General features: G+C 50.5%; 1 protein-coding gene and 1 long non-coding RNA gene across 9 annotated transcripts in view; one reads left to right on the plus strand and one right to left on the minus strand.

Moving 5' to 3' along the window:
- Positions 1-8,027: 8,027 nt before the first annotated feature.
- The window catches only part of PAQR5 (progestin and adipoQ receptor family member 5), a 72,096-nt gene continuing 59,795 nt past the window's right edge, over positions 8,028-20,328 (minus strand). For all 7 annotated transcript variants that reach the window (XM_042941558.1, XM_042941555.1, XM_042941556.1 and 4 more), the window contains 3 exons: positions 14,145-14,241; positions 11,687-11,828; positions 8,028-8,392 (listed from right to left, as the gene is read on the minus strand). In XM_042941558.1, coding sequence (XP_042797492.1) covers positions 8,151-8,392; positions 11,687-11,828; positions 14,145-14,241 — 481 coding nt within the window. In that variant the 3' untranslated portion in view covers positions 8,028-8,150. The remainder of the gene's footprint in view (positions 8,393-11,686; positions 11,829-14,144; positions 14,242-20,328) is intronic.
- On the plus strand, positions 12,515-19,612 carry LOC122221861. 2 transcript variants are annotated; one of them, XR_006203480.1, is made up of 4 exons: positions 12,515-12,654; positions 14,826-14,900; positions 15,492-18,943; positions 19,421-19,612. It is a non-coding gene; the product is annotated as an uncharacterized LOC122221861 (long non-coding RNA). The 2 variants fall into 2 exon arrangements; XR_006203479.1 differs by lacking the exon at positions 12,515-12,654 and having other exon boundaries at positions 14,718-14,900.

Here is a 20,328-nt window from a genome sequence, read left to right on the forward strand (position 1 = left end):
TGCCAGGTCACCAAACCGGGGCTCAATATCTAACCTAAGTGTAGTTTCTACCCCTCCCATAAACGTACTCTGAACCGGTCAGTCAGGAACTTTCTGGTCCGCACCAATGAGGTAATCTGTCGCAGGGGACCTCTCCGTCTCCCCTCTCCCCCTGCCCCCTACCAAAGGAAGATGAGATGACCTTCCAAATAAGACCCCTGCCCTCCCCGCTTAGGAATGGTAACCTGGCCTGAAATAATCCTGACTTTTCTTTTACCAGTAACTTCCTTACCCTACCCTCCTTCCTATGAAAGCCTTACATTTTGTATGGCTCCTGGGAGCATCTCTCTGCTTGCTAGATGGGATACTGCCCCATTCATGAATCGCTTAATAAAACCAACTTGATCTTTGAGATTCCTCGGGTGAATTTTTAACAGCCTATAGAGATGAATAAAGTTTGGTCCTCACTCTTGAGGAGCAATGTCCATCCACTCTTTTCTAAGATGAACTAATTCTATCCCATTTCGACATTTGTCGCTAACCTCATGACTGTCAAATCTGCATCTACATCTGTGCTCTCATGGGACTCTAGTCCCAGCTCCTCAACCAGACACCAGTTAAACGGACAAAATTTAACATCCTTGGCCCATATTATGTGACATAAAGATGGTTTTTCCTAATGCTTTTATTGCTTTGTTTGTTGTTAGAGGACAGGTTGGGACCTGTATTATTTAGGAATTAGGCGTGGCCATTTGATTACTTCTTAGTTACCCTGCAATCTGGCCTTGGCCTCAGTCTCTCCATTAGAACTCTTCTCACTGAGACCACCACCTCCTTGATGCTAAATCTAATTGACCCTTCCATGCCCTTCTCTTGGCCTCTCAACAGCACCGAAAATATTTCTCATTCCTCTCGTACTATGTCTTCATTTTCCTCTCCGAGCTCTCTAAGTGCCCCTCTTTCGCGGAACTCATTTGTGAGTTCCTTTTTTGGGTGTGCTTAAATGTCGTAGCTTAGGGTTTTGACCTGGTCACCACTAGCTGAGGACTCTCCTCAGGCACTCCCAACCACTCCTGCGGCTTCACACACGTTTGTTCTTCTGAGCTCCAGACATTCTCCGCTTGGGTGTCCCACAGGCACCTCATACCTAAGACGCCCTAATCTCTTACCCCGAACCTGCTCCCCTTCAGTGGATGGGTGATACACCATCTACCCAGCCACCCAAGCCAGAGTCCCAGGTACCATCTTGGACTTTTGCCTCTCCTTCTGTTCCAACATCCACTCACCACATCTTGACAGTTCTACCTACCAAAGAGCCTTCACACCTCTCAAACGCTGCTCTCTATCCCCTTGGCTACTCCTATCATTTGTCTGGATGACTGCAACAGTACCCTAACAGGCTTTCCTGCTGCTGCCTTCCAAATCTGCAGCCCATTCACCTCTAAACCACAGATCTAGTCATGTCGCTCCCCTGTGTAATGCTTGTCACACTGCAGGAGCTCCCCAGCGCCGGACACCCTCACAGGGCCCTGAGGCTCTTCCTCTCCAAGCCCATCCCTTATCATGACCCCCTGCACACACTCCCTCTGCTGACAAGCTCTCCTCCCCGCCTTATTATGCCTCCTTATTCTCGGTTCTCAGCAGACCTTCTGCCAACGACTTGCCCCCGGATGCTAGATCCCTACTGTGTACCCCAGTCTCCTCCACCCTGCCAGCAAGCTGTTGGTTTGCTCCAGAGCGCCCAGCCCGGTGTGCTCACTGTTCCTCTACTAGCTTATCCCCACAGGCTCACTAGGTGGCACTGTTGCACCCTTAGTGCCGCGCCATGGAGGCCCCCTTGCAACTGTCTGGGAGGAATGGATGAATCCATCCCAGGGGAGGACCCAGTTCCATCAAGCCCCACCCCAGCTTTTTTTCGGGCCACTTTCTTCTTTCTCCCTCGCCTCTATCCGTACTAAAGCTCTCTAGCTTGTTTGCTTTAAAATATAAAATAGAATAAAAACCGTCACCTCACACCTGACACGTTCTTCTCTCTCCCCTGCCTTCCTCTCCCCTCTCCCCTCCTCCCCTCCAACGGGCTCCCCATAGGCAGTAAAAGATTTGCATTTTCCCCTAGAATCAGAGATCCAGACCAGGGGGAAGGGTAAGAGATGGGGAGGGAGTAGACCCCGGAGGCTTCTACCAAAGTCAGGGTTATGGAGGTACATTCTATATCCAGCAAAATCCACCCTTCTTGGTTGTACCGTGTGCATGGATTTAACAAACACACCATCCTGTAACCACCGCCACCATCACTGCAAAACTTTCTTTGTGCTGCATTTTGGTAGTCCATCACCTTCCTCTACCCCCAGCCCTCGGCAAGCGCTTTTCTGACTTCCTCCCTTAGAGTCTTATCTGTTCCAGAATGTCTCTTCTTTAGCTGGGCAAAATGCTCTGGAGATTCAACGCTTTTGAGTTGCACGTATCGATACCTGTTTCCTTTTTACTGCTAAGTAGTAATCCCCTGTAGGAATGCATGACAGCTCATCCATCCGCTATCCCGTTGGACGTTCAGGTCGTTTTCACCTTTAGGCAATTATGAATGAAACTGGTATAATTATTTGCATAAAGGTCTTTATGCAGATAGGGAGCTTCATTTCTCTTGGGTGGGATTGCTGGTCTGACGGTAAGTATAACTTTATAAGACCCTGCCAAACTGGACTGGAGGGTCCTATGCAAATCACTGGAGAGAGGCTGACCCTACACGGATGGAAACCAATATAATTAACCCAAACACCCACACGAACAGCTGTGGGAACCTTGTAACAGCCAGTGACCGGAAAGGGCTGAGGTCTAGCGTGTTTGAGGAAAAGTGGTAAAAATGAGGACAGGATGACTGTGATATACCCAAACACTCCATGCGAGGAGCTGTCTCCCTGACCCTCCCTGCTGTTCACACTCAAGAGCTTAGGCTGCATCATCTCATATCCACAGGCCACGTGACTCTCCCCAGGCCATTTGAAAATGAATGGATGTTAATGTTTTACATACTCAAAAGACAATAAAATCAGCAAACTGGGGGGGGGGGGGGGGGGTGTTGTAGAATTGATACAAAAAGAAACAAATGATCTGAACCATATTTCAAATGAGTAACATACACATAAAGCGGCCATAACTAAGCCAAGTAATTTAGACTATTGAGACTATATGCCCTCAGGCTCCAGACAAAAAGAACTTGAAACATATATTGGATTCTAATTAGCAAGCCTTTTTGCCGACGTGGGTTAGTAATTTTGAAATGACATTCTGTACGTTCTAAGATTGAGCAAATAATATATTGTGGATAATGGGAGCCAAGTTTCTCTCTGTTAGAGATGAGAGTTATATACATATCAAAAGGGGGAAGGATGAAAAGTACCTGGGAATTGTTTTTTAAGATTTTATTTTTAACTAATATCTACACCCAACGTGGGGCTTGAAACTACCATCCCGAGATGGATAGTCACATGCTCTACCAACTAAGCCAGCCAGATACCCCAGTACCTGGGGATTCTTCATACTACTCAATGTTTTTCCAAATCTGAAAAAAAAAAAAAAAAGAATGGTTGGACTAGTGTTTTCTTAAACTGCCTTATATTAAAAAGCACTTGGGGGGCACCTGGGTGGTTCAGTTGGTTAGCTTCCAACTTCAGCTCAGGTTATGATCTCACAGTTCATGAGTTCGAGCCCTGTGTCAGGCTCTGTGCTGACAGCTCAGAGCCTGGAACCTGCTTTGGAGTCTCTCTTTCTCTTTCTCTCTCTCTCTCTCTCTGCCCCTCCCCCACTCACACTGTCTCTTTCAATAAATAAACATTAAAACATTTTTTTTTAATTACTTGGGGCTTTTGATAAAAATGTAAAACTCTAAGACTACTTTTCCCTCCCAAGGTATGCCGCATCTGTCCATTTGGGCCTGACAATGTGCATTTTGCATCATCAAACACATTTAAAAATTTATTTATTTATTTATTTATTTATTTTGAGAGAGTGAGCAAGCAAGTGCAAATGGGGAGGAGCAGAGAGAGAGAGAGAGAGAGAGAGAATCCCAAGCAAGCTCCACCCTGTCAGGGTAGAGCCCAACTCAGGGCTGAAACTCAAGAACCATGAGATCGTGACAGGCAAAATCAAGAGTCGGAGGCTTAGCCAACTGATCCACCCAGGTGTCCCCATCATCAAACACATTTTTGAAACGCTGGATTAAATTATCTTTGAGGTCCGTTGTTCCATGCTCTACAGGAGGCATGAATTAAGCCAATTTTAGAAATTTGTTGCCCAGAGTGAAGAGAATGGGGGTAACGACTCTCTGTTTGCCTGAAATATATTTATTACAGAGTTGAAGCATTCATACAAGTACCAAGAGCCCAGAGGAAAGCCCCTTGGACAATCTCCTGGGAAGAACATGCAGGAGAAATCCCAGAATTCTTTGAAAGCCAAGTGATCCACATACATTGTCTAGAGTTACACATTTCAGGAATAAGTGGCTTGATTTCCATCCTTCCGATAGGACCAAGTGCCTACTGGTCTGGGGGCCTTTGCCCATACACCATCTGACCTGAAACACCTACCCCACCACACACTGGCAGGGCTGGCCCCTTCCTGCCCACCAAGGCTCTCCTCAAACGTCAACTTCTCAGAATGGCCGTCCAATCTCACCTGCCCTATCCCACCCATCTCTATATCTTCACCAGGCTTCTCTTCTGTATAGCACTTACCGTTACCTGAATTTATCTATCTTTCCCTACTGACAGTCACAAGATTCACTCCATGCAGGAGTGTTCATTCCATATACACCAGGCACAGAATAAACATTCATTGAATGATTTAGCAATGTACACATGTACAGGAATCGATTTCTTAAATTTTTTAAGTTTGTTAATTTACTTTGAGAGAGAGAGAGAGACAGCGAGTGCACAAGCAGGGGAGGGGCAGAGAGACAGAAAGAGAGAGAGAGAGAGAGAGAATATCCCAAGCAGGCTCCACACCATCAGCGCAGAGCCCGATGCAGGGCTTGAACTCCCAAATCGTGAGATCATGACCTGAGCCGAGATCAAGAATCAGACGCTCAGCCGACTGCACTCCCCAGGCGCCCCAGGAATCAATTGCTTATGATGAGCAAACATGTTTACAGTGTGGTAGGTGAACCATAACCAAATCAAGTGGGAAACGGGCCTTTATTATAATAAAGTTTATTTTTTTTCCTTCCATACAGTTTAAGAAAACCAGACATCAGTGTAAGTTGGGGGAACAGCTGTGTTCAGAAATGGGTCTTTGCCTTTTCATCCACAATGGATTGTTGACCAGAAAATCAGAGGCCGGCGTTCAACTAATATGTTATCAAGAGTTGTTACACAGTGTGAATAGGTGTTTCATATAGCACCACGGCCAAACAAATTAGGGACACAGCAGAGCCAAATGAAGTTGTCTCTCCAAACACATCTGATCACACTGATCCACTGCCCCTTGCCTTCCTTAGAACTTCTCACGTGAGCTGAGTTCCACAACAAACACTTTAAGACGGCAGCAGGTCAGACAGGTCACTTTGTACTCAAATGGTTTCCTAAAACTTCCCACTTCTCACTCCAATCGGTGACAGATTCATTGCTCTCTAGAAACCGAGCAATGGAAAGCAAAGCTATGATGAGGGAAGGACAATGCGGTTAGCTAAACGGCCTCATTCGAATACATTCAAGTTTCATCACCACCGTGGCATCTGGGAAATGTGGGGGGCAGTGTTTCTCATGCAGGGGGAGGAAGAAGAGGGTCATCCCATTAGGAGTCTGTCACCCCCCACAAAATCCTCTTTGAGATCGTGTGGTGGCGAGCATTGCTCCCAAGGGGAGTATGGCACATTTCCAAGGTGTATGGAGACAATAAAAACCTGAGGGCCGCCACATGAAAAGACACCTTCCCAGTGAGCTCTCCAGCCCACCCGCTGCCAACCTTTTTGCCTTTCCTTTTTGACTTTGGCTTAAGCAAACCCACATTACACTTAATACCTAATGGTAATTAATATTTTTGAACCCATTGTCTGTATCTAGAAGCTTCCAAATCAGCACATTGCAAACTGTCATCCGATTTTAATTTGTAACACTGTCCAAAAGTATACAGTGGGACTGAGTTTGCCAAACGTATAAAAACATTATGAAACACTGGTCTTCTTTTGTTGATGTAACATTTTCTTTCCCATTATTAAGGATGACGAAAAAGTCACATCACCCAAAATTAAATAATCTGAAGGTCCTTCAAATCAATCACCTATAACTTTCAACTATTTCTGAACTAAACAAACATTTTCCTCTCCCGAAACAAAAGAGATGTTAAAGAGCTTCATGTCTTTGGCACCTGCTAGAATAGGGTATTTAAACTCTGTGCCTTTTTGCAGCATAAAATTGAAGTTACAGCAAGACGAAACGGGTGCCCACAGACCCTGCTAGAGTAAAATTCCACTAGGAGTGTCAGATTATCGCCCCAAACCAAATTTTGTCATGCAGCGGGCAATTAATGTACCAAAAATTTACCAGCCCATATAATTTTATCAGTCTACCTTTCCCCAGAGGAAGTAAATAAACAGTAAAACTAATGAAATCATATTTCTTGACCACTCTCAGCCAATATAAATTTTTACTTGTCCTCAGAGGGTTGGACGATGAGCTATTCGTGAGGCCATTCAAGTTTCTGGGCCAGTTACCACAGAGGCAGTATTCTAAGTTTTGAGGGTGTTCCTGAGTCAGCAAAGAGGATCCTGCTTTGTGATGGACAGCCCCTCAAGTCATTAGCAAGTACAGATCAGGGGTTGATGGGCGTCTGCTACAGTTTTGCATCAGCATTTCTGAACTCTCTGAAAACAGCACGAAATACTAAACTTTAACTCCTAAGGCAACAGATGAGAAAATGCTCAGTGTGCTACTCTTGTGCAGAGTAGACAGCAGGGGATACATCCTTAGGTGGTGAGTTGCTGAAAATTAGGTCAACTGCAACAAAGCTGAGAGGCCCAGTGCCTTCTGGAACTCATGACGCCAGCATTTTTCCCATTTGGCCTGTGGCCCTTCTGCATTAGGGTCACCTGGGGACTTCCTCAGATTCAGGGCAAATCTCCTCCAAAAGACCTACATCTTAAACTACTAACACAGAATCCCCTGACTTGGCCTGGGAATCCGCACTGGTCGCCAACTCACCAAATGTGTCTGATTCGCAGCAAAGCTTGAGGATCACTGTAGTTGACCAACCCTTTACAAGGTCTTTGACATCCTCTGCCCAGGAACACTAAATTTTGCAGCACCTTTGAAATGCTGAAGCAATATTAAATGGATAGCATCCCCAAATAGAGCCATGCCATTGGTTTACACAGTGACAGATGAGCACAGCCAACTGGAATTAACTCAGCCAGCTCCCATGCCTCACATATTTGACCTGCACTGCATAATGCTTTGCAGCATCGAATTGGCAACGAGAAAACAGAACAAAACAGAACACAGACACCCAGCCATGTGGCCTTTAGAGAAAATCCAAATCCACGTGACATGGGAATTGGCACTTTAAGGCACAACAGACTTGTGGGAAAGAGGACTCTTCATTCATTCCCTTCACTAGGTGGGGAAAGGAAGAAGCACCCTCCCCAAAACAGGTCTCTTCATCCTGAAGTGTCTCCCCAGTCCCCAGGGCTCCCACAGACCCAGCTTCCTCTTACTCCGCCCCCTCCACACCTCCTGCTGATCTTTCTGGCACATTCTCCTCCCACCGTGGAGGTCTTGGCAGGAGCTGTGCCATGTGGGACTCAACAAATGAAGCAGCGTCCATTTTCAAAGGGTAACACTACAAGAGTAGTAAAGCTTCATCCGGCCATTTAATAGGAAGGCTTCAAACTGCCTTATTTTAAATAAATTTAAGACTTAATGAACTATTAAGGATTCGCCTGAACAAGGACTTACTTGAACCCATCTTCCCCTTTTAAAATCACAATTATAGAATAAGTGCACATTGAGAGACATTTCCCCAGTTAAATACCTTATTGACATGAACGCACTCAAAAATGCCAAGACATCAACCACCGTGAATATTTTAGACCTTGGTGAACAGGTACCACGAGGCACTTATGGTGCTTAGGAGGTTGTAGCTTAATGTTGACATCTGGCATGAAAAGCTTATGGTCTGAATCATGTTTCTTTTTTATGTAATTCTGGCTCAGGAATCCGATACAGAGCAGCTGAGAAATAAATAATGTTGCTGAGGCTGAAGATGAGGCACAGAAGTACAGCTCCAGCTATCTGAGGGAAAGACAGGGGCCTGGAGTTGGCCAGGAGCCATTCCCTCCTCAGAGTCTTGTCCAGAACAATGGCTTCCATCTGCAGGTGTGTGGCCAGGATCACACACACGTGGAACAGCTGGTGACTGTGACCTACGGCGAACACAGAAAAGGTTGCCAGGATCAGCAACAAAAAACGAACAGGGGCCCCTGGGTGGCGCAGTTGGTTAAGCTTCCAACTCTTGATTTCGGCTCAGGTCATGATCTCACAGTTTGTGAGTTCGAGCCCCGCACTGGGTTCTGCGCTGACAGGGCAGAGCCTGCTGGGGATTCTCTCTCTCTCTCCCTCTCTCTCTGCCCCTCCTGTATATCTCGCTCTCTCTCTCTCAAAATAAATAACTAAACTTTTTTTTTTTAAAGGAATAGACTGCTGATACTGTTCCATGGTGTATAGGCTAAAAACATTATGCTGGGTAAAGAAGCTAGACACAAGGGACCACATATTGTCAGAATCCATTTATATCAAATGTCCAGGAAAGGCAAATCCACAGACGCAAAGGTTAGTGGTTTCTTCAGGCGGGGGGTAGGAATCAGGATTAATAAGACATGGGCAGGAGGGATCTTACCAGGGTGATGATCATGTTCTAAAACCCATTTGCAATGATGGGGATTCAACTTGGGGGGTTAACTAAAAATATCACTGAATTGTATCCTTGAAATCAGGGAACCATGTGATACGTAAAATATGCCTCAATACATTTATTTGTTTGTTTTTTAAATGTTTGTTCATTTATTTTTGAGCCAGCATAAGCAGGGGAAGGGCAGAGAGAGAGGAAGACAGAGAATCCCAAGCAGGTTCCGCACTGACAGCACAGAGCCCTACAAGGGGACTGAAATCGCGAACCATGAAATCGTGACCTGAGCCGAAACCAAGATTCTGATGCTCAACCAACTGAGCCACCCAGGCGCCCCAACATTTTTTTTAATGCAGTGTGAGAAAAATTAAAAGGCCCGAGTACATTTTTTCAACTTGTCCACCAGTCCTATTTTTCACATGAAGTCTGGCATCGTGTTCTCCCAAAGTTCACCTCTTCAGAACCAGCACTCATCAGCTTCAATTCTGAGGCCAACGGAGAAGCCAACCAGACTTTCTATTGGCCAGTTACAAGGTAGCCCTCTCCTTACTGCTGGTTAATCCCAGATATGAGCAGGGGCTCTTCCTCCCTGATGACCTTCAGGACCTTGGCTCACCAGCTATGTGTCCACAGAGGAGAGGACCCAGCAGAGGGGGGTGGTAGTGGGCAGGAACATGCTGAGTTGGTAGTGATGAGAAAAAGAGTCCATTGCCCAGGGCCGAGGACTGTTCGCAGGACAACCCTCAGAAATCAGAAGATGAGAAGAGAACAAAGACAGCATGTGTCATGGGCTAAGTTGTGTCTCCCTTCCCCCAGTTCCAAATGTTGAAGTCCCAATGCCCAGTACCTCAGAATGTGCCCATATCTGGAGACAGGATCTTTTATTAAGTTTCTATATTTATTTTGAGAGAGAGAGGGAGAGAGGCAGAGGGAGGGGCAGAGAGAGAGAGAGGGAGAGAGAGAAAATCCCAAGCAGGCTCTGTGCCGTTGACAGCGGTGAGCCTGATGTGGGGCTTGAACTCACGAACCACAAGATCATGACCTGACACTCAACCGACCGAGCCACCCAGGTGCCCTGTGACTGGTACCCTTCTAAGAGGAGGAAGTTAGGACCTGAGCATGAATGTACACAGAGGAAAGACCACGTGAGGAGAGACAGAGAAGACGGCCGTCTGCAAGCCAGGGAGAGAGCCAGGAGAGAGACGGACCCAGCCCCCACCTTGGTCTCAGCCTCCAAAATTATGAGAAAATGCATTTCTGTTGTTTAAGCCACTCAGTCTGTGATTCTTTGTTATGGCAGTCCTAGCAAACAGATACAACACAAGAGATAAGGATTCTCTTTCATTAAAAGAGAGAGAAAGAGAGACATATTCCCGCAATCTGGCTGGACAGGAATATGGAGGAACTTCCTACGGGCAGGGCCAGCACTAACCAGTTAGCACTCTGCCCCACATCGGAGAGGGAATCCCACATCTGGCAGACCCCATTATTGTGGGATGGATCATTTTCCAAACCCGTTGTTAATTAACAGTTGTCATTAACATTTGTCTGTCATTAACAGTTGTCTGGCAAATGTCTGGCCAATGGAGGGGTGTCTCTGGGTTCTGTTCCCCTAGGCCCAAGAGAGTGGGATTAAAAGTGAATAAATGAAATGTTATTAAGACACCAGGGAGTTGGTAAAACAAGGCCAGGGCTATTTTTTTCCTGCAGTCCCCGGACTTCATTTACAACCACCGATACTTTGTCTAGGTGGGGCTCGGGAGGTGGACAGGGCTCCTGTAGACAAGTTCCAACTCCGTGGCCCTCTCGTCTCCCCCGCCCCCTCACCTTTTTGTTTGAAATTTACCCTCCAAGCATCTTGGTCCTTGGCATCCCTTCTGATAGGACAGAATTGAAATAAAGGAGATGAAGCTCTTTTCAGAGCCAATAAAGCAAATCTGGCCACACATCTTAGGTGGGAGGAGATGAAAAAAATCATTGGAGAAATGGGCTTGGGGAGAACCAGGGTCCCTGCCCACCATTTAAGGATAAGGGCTGACCCTTGAACCCCCATGACAGCGTATCTAGGGAGCTCTCATCTCAAGGAGTCCTCAGCCTCACCAGAAGTGGCCCAAGGGTCCCTCCTCCAGCCAGTGCCCGACCCATTTCCCTAGACAGAGAGGGAAGGCGCTCTCCCAGCAGGTGGAAGTCCTCTGGCTCTGACAGCTCCTCTCCAGCACATCACTTCTTTAATGGCGGTGAGCTCAGGTTCCCCTGGAGAGTCACCCAGCCTCTGAGTGAGGCGCCCCGAGCTTCTGGTTCGGGATGTCCGGGGGCCTGAGAATCTGAGAATTCCCAGATAATGCTAAATGCTGATGCTCCAGGGGCCACACCTGAGAACCAAGACTCCTGGCCCCACTGCAGCCGCCTGAACGAGACGAAGACACGCTCCCCTCCTTGGCACAGCCCCTGCCATCTGTCAGCCTCGGGGCCATCTGCACTCGGTCTGTCTTGTTCCTCTCCAGGGCTGCCCTCGATGTCCATTTAATCCTGGGATTTCATCTTCGGGGTAATAACGGGACTCCCTAGGCCCCGTAGCCCATAGGAATGCCTTAGAATCCTAGATGCACCTGTTCTCCATCCTCCCATCCTACCTGGCCATTTGCTGGCTACGTACATCCTGGCCTCCATTGCCTTACGGTTTTACTTCCCTTGGCCTGCTCCTAGAGAAGCCCCTGGGGAATTGCGTCTCTCCATGCCCCTGCTTCCCCTTCGAGACCGCATGCACTGGCGTCCTGGTGTCAGGGAGACAACGGGGCCGCCGCGCACTCACCGATGTAGTCGAAGCGTCCAGGCGCCAGGCGCTCTGGCAGGTGTGCGGAGTAGAAGAAAGAGGCCAGGAGGGTCATGGCCGTGTGCTTCTGGTGGTACAAGGCGGCTTCATTCTGCACACCGTCCCCCGAAAGCAGGAACAGCTGCAGGGATTCAGAGGAACATCAGGTCTCGAGAGGAGGCCCCCTTCCTTCTCATCACCTGAAGCCATCTCTGCACACGCGTGCGGGCACCACGGGCCAAGGCCCTCACCTCCTTGGTCTGTGACTTGGAAGGGGAACTCTCAGGGACTGTGGGAGCAGAATTCCTATTCCTTTTTTTTTTAATATTAAAAAAAATTTTTTTTAGGTTTATTTAGAGAGAGAGAGAGTGCAGGGGAGGGGCAGAGAGAAAGGGAGAGAGAGAATCCCAAGCAGGCTCCGCACTGTTAGCACAGAGCCCAGTGTGGGGCTCAAAGTCACAAACTGCGAGATTATGACCTGGGCCGAAATCAAGAGTCGGACACTTAACCGACTGTGGCACCTAGGTGCCCCTTAATATTTTTTTTAATGTTTATTCATTTTTGTGTGAGAGAGAGACAGAGCGCAAATAGGGGAGGGGCAGAGAGAGAAAGAGACCCAGAATCCGAAGCAGGCTCCCAGGCTCTGAGCTGTCAGCACAGAGCCCGAACCGGGGCTCGAACTCACAAACCATGAGATTATGACCTGAGCCGAAGTCAGATGCTTAACCAACTGAGCCACCCAGGCTCCCCCATAATTCTGACTGTGATCTTTTGAGAGACCCAAGGCAACTGTATTTTATTTTATTTTTTCTCCCCGCAGGGCAGCTGTATTTTAATCCTCCAAATGCCCATAAAGCCTTTTGGGTTATTTAATTACCAAAGAAAAGGAAAGAAATCAAGGAAGGAAGAGAAAGGAAAAGAAAAATCCTACTAGATCTATTTACTACTCCTTTGTCTGGGGGTAAAATGTAAGTATAGTAAAAAGTGGTCTAGTCACCCTTGAACTCACTTCTCACCAGCGCATCCCCTGATTTCAAGCTCCTAATTAAGGCTTTAAAGCCTAGAAATCCCTGGAAGGCCTTTCTGAGTCATCAAAACGTGTTAATTACAGCCATTATCCTGTTTGAGAGCTAAGTATAGTTTTTGTATTATCATTATAATGACAGCAGCCATCACTTACCTAGGGCACTAAGCCAGCCTTTTATTTGCACAATTTCATCACAGCCTCAACAACTACCAAAACATCCCACTTTGCAGATGAGGAAGCTGGGCCAGAGGGTGACTTGCAAACCACTAATCAGCAGTGAAGTCAGGCTGTGGATCCAGGCAGGCTGATTCCAGAACCGGTGCTCAACCTCCCCGCTCGCGATCAGACCTCCCCGCCCCTCCTCCGCCCCCTGTCTGACTCAGCTGGTGCTCCTAATAACGCAGACCTGTGCTATGCGATTTGGTGGCATGTGGGAATGGCTTGCTCTCTGCTCTGGTTTCCTATGGGTGTTCTGTGTCGTCGAGGAAGGAGTCAGGGGAATGGGCCGCACCCACGCCTCTGGGTCTCCCCCCACCCCAGGCTCACACAGGTGGCACCGGCTCTGGCCCTCCCCTTCGGTCCCTGACTTGCGCATCAAACTTCAAGCTGCCCCTGGGAGGGAAACTCCACTCATTGGGTGCAGGCCCTCTACAGGGCATTGCTGAGCCCTCCGATCTGCTGATTTGATTAAGCCCCTCTACCCCTCTGTGCAGGAGAGGATGTCAGCCTCATTAACAGATGAGGAAACTGAGGCTCAGAGAGATCAGGTGCATTCCCTAAGGTCACAGAGCCAGTGCGCGCTGGGATTTGAACTCAGGTCCATCCGATTTGTGAGTGCCTCTCCCCTTTCTTGTGTCCCTCCTACACCCCCTTCCTTCATGTTCTCCAATTCCCATCTATCTTGCGACCTTCATTTATCCTTTTTCCTTCGCTGCTAGTATGTTAGTTGATGATAATACAGAATAAATGCATTTAGTGGCCACTTGCCACGAGCCAGCGATCTCATGTAATCTTCCCCGCAGTCTGATGAAAGCAGGTGTTATTACCATGCCCATTTTACAGAGGGGGACATCAAGGCACAGAGATGGTACATAACTGGCCCAAAGTCTTACAGCGAGTACGTATTAGAGATTTGCCTCCAGAGCCTGCTTTCCTGGTCACCGCACTAAACCCCAGGCTGCCTCCCCTTCCCAGCCCTCCACGACTGCGTCTGAGCCCCCAGTCAGTGCTGGCCATTGATGCATCCCCTGTGGTTTGCCAGGGCCTTCATTCTCCTGCTGTGTCCTAACTACTAAGGGACCCCCTGAGTCGTGCCTCCCACGTCCGTCCCTCGCAGTGACCAGCATGGCGCTCCGAGCCCCAGGAGCTCAGGAAACAATAGATTCCCTGGTGTTGCCAACAGGCAGAGAAAAGACGGAGCCGGGCCCTTACCCTGTAGAAGATGGGAAGGGAGTCCCAGGTGTAGGGATAAGCAAAGGCAAGGACGCGAAGCATCTTGCAGAGCCCGGGCTTCTGGATTTCAAGAAACCTAAAGCGGGGAAGGAAAGGGGGAAGACGTTGGACCGAAAACGGTTTCCGTGAATGACACACGTGCACGCACATGACAAATTACTGAGGGCAGGTCGTCCGCAGAAGAGAAGTCTTTTTGTACAACCTCCTCCGGAGGCCAGTGGCTCCCCCTCGATGGGCCTCTTCCACTTCTCCCAGCCCGACGGGAGTGACTCTGCCTTCGAGGAGAAAGGGTCTCAGGGGAAACCATCTCCTGGGGCGCATCGTTAGAGGCAACGGTGTCCAAAGAAGCCAGGGAGGAGGTATTGGACTGGGAAGGCCCTCTGGGAGGCAAGTTGTCAAACTGCCAAAGGGCCTTTTAGAAGTCCAGCAGCAACCAGGGTGGGCAGACGTGGGGGGTGTGGGGGGCCCCCAGCCCGGGCTCCGGGGGCGAGCACGGCTGTGAAGGAGCCGATGTCAGCTGCCCCGTGTGCGTGCTGTGCCAAAGCCCTTGGTTCGGTGAAGTCTTTAATGACTTTGAGAGACTTCCGGAATACTTGGTACCACACACAGGGACGCTGGCCTGGGGAAACCGAGTAAACGTGGCCTTTCCCCCTCGTTCAGCAACACCCCGACCCGCCTCCAGTCCCAAGAGGAAGCCAACGTTAAAATGAGCGATGCTGACCGTGACAAAGACAGGTAGGTCCTCCTGGACAGAATGCGATGGGGCGTCTGCTGGCTCGGGGCCGGCAGCGCAGGGTGTGGGGACTCTGGCAGCACAAATGGCAGGCTGGGCGCTGGGAGGACGTGAGAGGAGCGAGGAGAATGTCCACACAAAACCAGAGCCCTGAACTGGGGCTCAGGCGAGGGAGGGCTCACGCCCTGGGCCAGGGGGCTGTCGAGGCAGGGTAGCAGGGCAGGACCCCGCTTGGGTACCAGTGGGTATCAGTGGGGGGGGGGGGGCCCTCCCTCAGTGCCCCCAGGGCTGCAGGGCGAGGCCGGAGGTCCCCACAAAGGTGGGGTGCAGAGTCAGGGCGCCAGGGCTGGTGGGGTGGCCGTCCTGGTGCAGCCAGTAAGGCAGTGGAGGCATTTGGCCCCTCTCAGCCCTTCCTGACGGTCCTGCCCCTCGTCACGCTCTCTGGCGAGAATGGAGTCTGCTCCCCACCCCTGGTCCCCAGACCCCCCAGTCCCAGCCCACAAGCCTGCCCTTTCCTCCACCAAACACAATCTGCCTCTCTGCTCAGCCCGCGCCCATCTCCCCACTCAGCCAGGTTCTTCCTGTCGCCACAGGCTGGTGCCATCACCTGTCACCTGCTGTCCCCCTGGCCGCTGTGTCGTGTCTAGCCCTCAGGAATGCCAAGCATGAGGATCCCTGCTCCAGAATAAGAGGCAGAGAAGCCCCACAGCCTCCAGCGATAGGCTCTGACTGCTCTCAAGCCCATGGCAGCATGTGTCCCCTTTCCTGACCCTGTCCTACATCAGACAAGCGCATGGCGGGCGCTGGGTAGAGAAGGAAGACAAGCTCCAGGAAAAGGAGGGAAAGAAACAAGGGAGAGCAACTTACATCCCCCCGCAAACAGGAACCCCAGCCCTGGGAGTAAACCACCGACCCTGGGAGAGGGGAAGAGACACCGTGCCATGATTTCACACGCAGTTTCTGACCTGGACACCCGGGGTTCGAATCCTGCCTCTGCCCTTCATGATCATGTGACCCCGGCAGGTGAGGTAACCTCTGCACCCCTCTGAATCCTCGTGTGTGACACAGGGCCGACAACCCTACCCCCTCACGGGCTTGTTGCAAGCATCTGATGAGATGATACTTACGAGGGAGCTTACTCACATCACAGAGGAACACTCACGAAATGGAAGCTTTTACTAAAATGTGTGTGGTGGGATTCATTCTCTCCCCGTCCCCATCTTATAGCTACGCCGTAAGGAAAACGGGCACAGGCAGGTTCTGGGTGATTTGCCTAGAGTCAGAGGAGCTGGTAAGAGGCAAAGCTAGGACTGAAACCCTGGGCCGTCTGGCTTCCACGTTTCATACCGCCGCCCCTCCGGCAGGCTGAGCAGGCCTCAGACCACAACCCAGCCTTCATCCTAGCCTGTACCCTCTGCCCCAGGGAGCAGCTGGGACACACGCCCACTGCCCCAACAGCCAGAGTCCATCTCAATAGCATTCACGGTCTCCTGGCAAACCCGACCGCACGCCGCTCCCTCCTGCCCCGTGCATGGCACGGCCTATCCTTCCTGAGTTAGGAGAGGCTCGCCATTAAACGCTCTTTATGGCTCACCATAAAGCACGCTCTTTCTGTGACCACTTACACAGGAGGAAAGCTGGCTGTGGCCGGCGAGGGCCATCCCCCAAACCATGGATTTCCCGTGACTTGAGACAACATTTCGCCCGGCCTGACAAAGTGCTTTCCCGGGGGCAAACGAACCAGCCTCTCCAGCTGCAAAGCCGAGTCTACAGGGAGAAAAAAGGAGAAAAAGCAGAGCAGAAGAGAGACAGCAACAGAGAATAAAAGGCAGAAGGACCAGCAGCCACAGACAGGGGCCTCCCACTACTAAGGTGCAGTTCCATATTTAGCCACAGGGTGTCGCTCCATCCAGAGATTCCCGGAAGGAGGGGTGGGAGCCACAGAATCCTCAGGAAAGCACCGGATGCCCCACCTGGTCTCCAAAGCCCCACCTGGTCAGACAGTCCCTACACCACAGAGTTGAGAGGCCAGTTTACAGGGAGTCAGGCCTCGGCTGCCTAGAACCAGGTTGGCAGGCAACACTGGATTTTTTTGGCAGAAGCCTTTATCAGGAGAGGGTCGATACGATACCAGTCTGTTCTAAAACCTGATAAATCTTGTTGCAACAAAGCCAGCAGGATTTGCAAGCAAGTTCTGGAACGGGTGCCTGAAACGGGTGAGCTTTTGGCAACGTTCTGTTGCAGAGGCCGTGTGCGTGTATGTGTGTGCGCTGTGGTTACAGCTGTTCTGTTGTGGGAGCGACATCACAGGAATGTGGACGTTTCCGCATGCTGGGCCCTGGCCCCGGTAGCACTGTCATCTGGCTGAGCCCTCCGACCTCCAGAGGTGTCTGAGAACCACTCACTGCTGAGCCTCCTGCCTCCAGCTCTGACCTCCAAACCCTCTCCTGGGCCTTCTCTGTGCCGCTCTTGGCTGCCACAGTACCAAAGCCACAGGATGGCTCTCACGGTACAGCTCACTTTCCGTCCGGGATAAAAAGTCACCCCTCTCCCTCACAGCACTGCCCATAGGGCATTCCACTGAGCAAGTATCTGTCCAAAAAGCCGACTGCTGGGTGCCTTGGATGCGTGGATAAAAGTACCTACAGGGACTTGTAACATACAGCAAACTCTGTGGGACCAACATGCCTTAAGGGAGTGAGGACACCTTTCTGGGCTTCTGGGTGGTCAGCAGGATGAGCAAGCGAGGTCTCCATCACCCCACTTTGCTCCAAGAGCCACATAGAGATCACGCATTCTCCCATCTCCTTTCTCAAGTGCTACCGAGGAAGAAAGCAGTTTTCTGGAATATTCATTTGAACAAGAGGCCATGATCATAGGGACCAGAAACCCAGTCAGGGGAATCCCCGGTTCTCTACGTTCTGAGGACTCCTCAGAAGGAGATTTATCTTAAAGACATGCACTGTAATGGAATGAATGCCACTTAGACCGTGATACTCCGGTAAGCACGGAAATAACTAAAAACTACTCGCGAGGTTCACGGTCTACTTCCTGCCCAGGGAAGACGACGGTGGTTCTCTGCCACTCCTGGCCACGCCGTGGACTGATGGCGCAGGAGGCCAAGGTCGGGTGGGCTTGAGGGAGGGGGAAGGCAAGGAGAGAAATCTTGGAAAAGACTCCGAAGCTCCGGCATTGTAGAACACCCAAACCAGACAGGACCCAGAAACATCCTCTCAGATGCCCTTGCTTGTATAGACACTGGAGCCAGAGGCCACACGGAAAGTCTGTGAAATCGGGGCCTCCGGGGGGCCCTGGCCCTCCTCTCCACCTGCTTCTCCTGAAGTTAATAGGGGCTGAGTCACCCCCCGCCCTGGGCACAAGTCCTCTTTCTTGTTCCTCAGACACTGAAGACCAAGAAGGAAATGAAAACATGAAAGGAAAGAGGACCAGGTGAGAAGGGAGCCCAAAGGGCCCTCAGATGCGTCATCCCACCCTGTCTGTGGGCCCCCTTCTCTGTTTCTCTTCCAGCACCACCTTCCTCCTATCCCCACGGCAGCAGCTGCTACCACACCAGGAAGCCCCTCAGCTCCAAAGTGGAGTCCATGGAACTGGCCTCCTACAGAGATCACTGTCCTTCACGAGCACAGGGCCAGTCCTCAGAAGGACACGTGAGGCACCTCAGATCCTGGCAGCTGCTGAGACCCTCTCCAGCCACTCTCCTCCTTCCAGCTGTGCAGGCAACTTCCGGCGACTCCTTGCTGCCTCCCAGTACTATCCTCTCTGGCCCCCTCACCCTACCCAGGCCGTTCGCTCTGTCCAAGAGGCCCATCCCCCATCTCCAGCTAATACTCAGTCCTAGTACCATTTTGCAGAACTTTGTGTATCCAAGCAGGTGTCATCTTATATTCTCATTGTTTATGTTGCCTTCTGTAATGCTATACTCTAAATTCCATTTCCTCTGGCCGTTAGAGGAAATGATGAGTCCGCCTGGCCTTTGCGGGGGTCTGCAGTCTGCTTCAACCACTGCACTGGGTGCTCTCTGAGGGTGAGGGCTGTGCCTTTCTCCTCCTGGTATTCCCAGATCTTAACATGATGCCTGGAGTAGGGCAGGCATTTAAGGAATGTTGGGTGGTTGGTTGGCTGGCCGGCTGGCTGGCTGGATGAATGGGTGAATGGATGGATGGATAGATGCATGGACGGATGGACAAGTAGGGGGTAGATGGGTAGTGGATGGATGGGTGAATGGATGGATAGATGCATGGATGGACGGACAAGTAGGAGGTAGATGGGTAGCAGATGGATGGTTGAGTGAGTGGATGGGTGGATGGATGGATGGATGGTTGGGTAGGTGGATGGGTGAATGGGTGGGCAGATGGATGGGTAGGTGGTGGTTGGGTAGGGGGAATGGTGGATAGGAAGGTGGATGGATGGATGCATGGATAGATGAATGGATAGACGGATAGATGGAATAGCGACAGATGTGCCCCAGAAGTAAACAGAGATAATCCATTTCATTGACAAGGGAGAAGCCTCCAAGCACAAGCATCAAGAGATTCCTAGCCAGCCTGCCCTGCCAAATGAGTTTGTCGAAAGGTAACAGGTATGCCACATCCAGAAGACCCATTTATTATAAACAACCCGGGTGGATCCCTGGTTAGAAGGAAACAATCTACCCTGGTGGCTTATAGGTGATTCAGAAAGCTTAAAAAAAGGGGGGGGGGGAGCAAATGTTTTGAGAATTTGTACTGGGAGTTCCTAGGAAAGCAGTCCTGGATCATGAACTCTGGGACAATTTGTTTGACACTCATGGAAACTTCCTTGCACCCTTGCGGCCCACAGTGCTCACCTCCCTCCAATCCTAACTACACAGCCCAGCAGGAGCTAACCAGACAGGGCTGTGACTCATCCAAGGACCAGAGCTAGGTGTGTGTGTGTGTGTGCATCCCCGGCCCCGTGCCTCGAGGTCATGCTTCGCGTCTCGTGGGCGGTGGCTGGCATCCTTGTTACTTTTCTGTGAGTGTTAAGCCTTGTCTCACCCGAGGCAGGGACCCACCCACTCCTCTCTGTCACCCATGCAACCGTCACAGTGCCAGTCTGGCACAGAGGCTGCACTCCAGAAAGAGGCTTCTGCGTCCCTGGCAACGGAGTCCTCGAGGAAGTGGGGAGGAGGCGAGGATAAGCCCGTGACATCGGATTCGGTTTCTTACCCCCACGGGCAGACCCGATCTCCTCACAGCTTTAGGAGGCTTCTGCACTTCCAGGAGGGAAGAGACTTTATCCCCCACTCCCACCCCCAGGCTTCTGTCATGGGATGAGCAGCCCTAATGTTGAGACGGAGCCTAGAAATGAGACTCCCTCTGACTCAAAGCAACTCCAGGCTTCCCACCCGTCTCAGGACAGGCAAGTAGAAGGCAGGTTGGGGCAAGTGGG

Source organism: Panthera leo, chromosome B3, assembly GCF_018350215.1.
Source record: "Panthera leo isolate Ple1 chromosome B3, P.leo_Ple1_pat1.1, whole genome shotgun sequence".
Lineage (NCBI taxonomy): Eukaryota > Metazoa > Chordata > Mammalia > Carnivora > Felidae > Panthera > Panthera leo.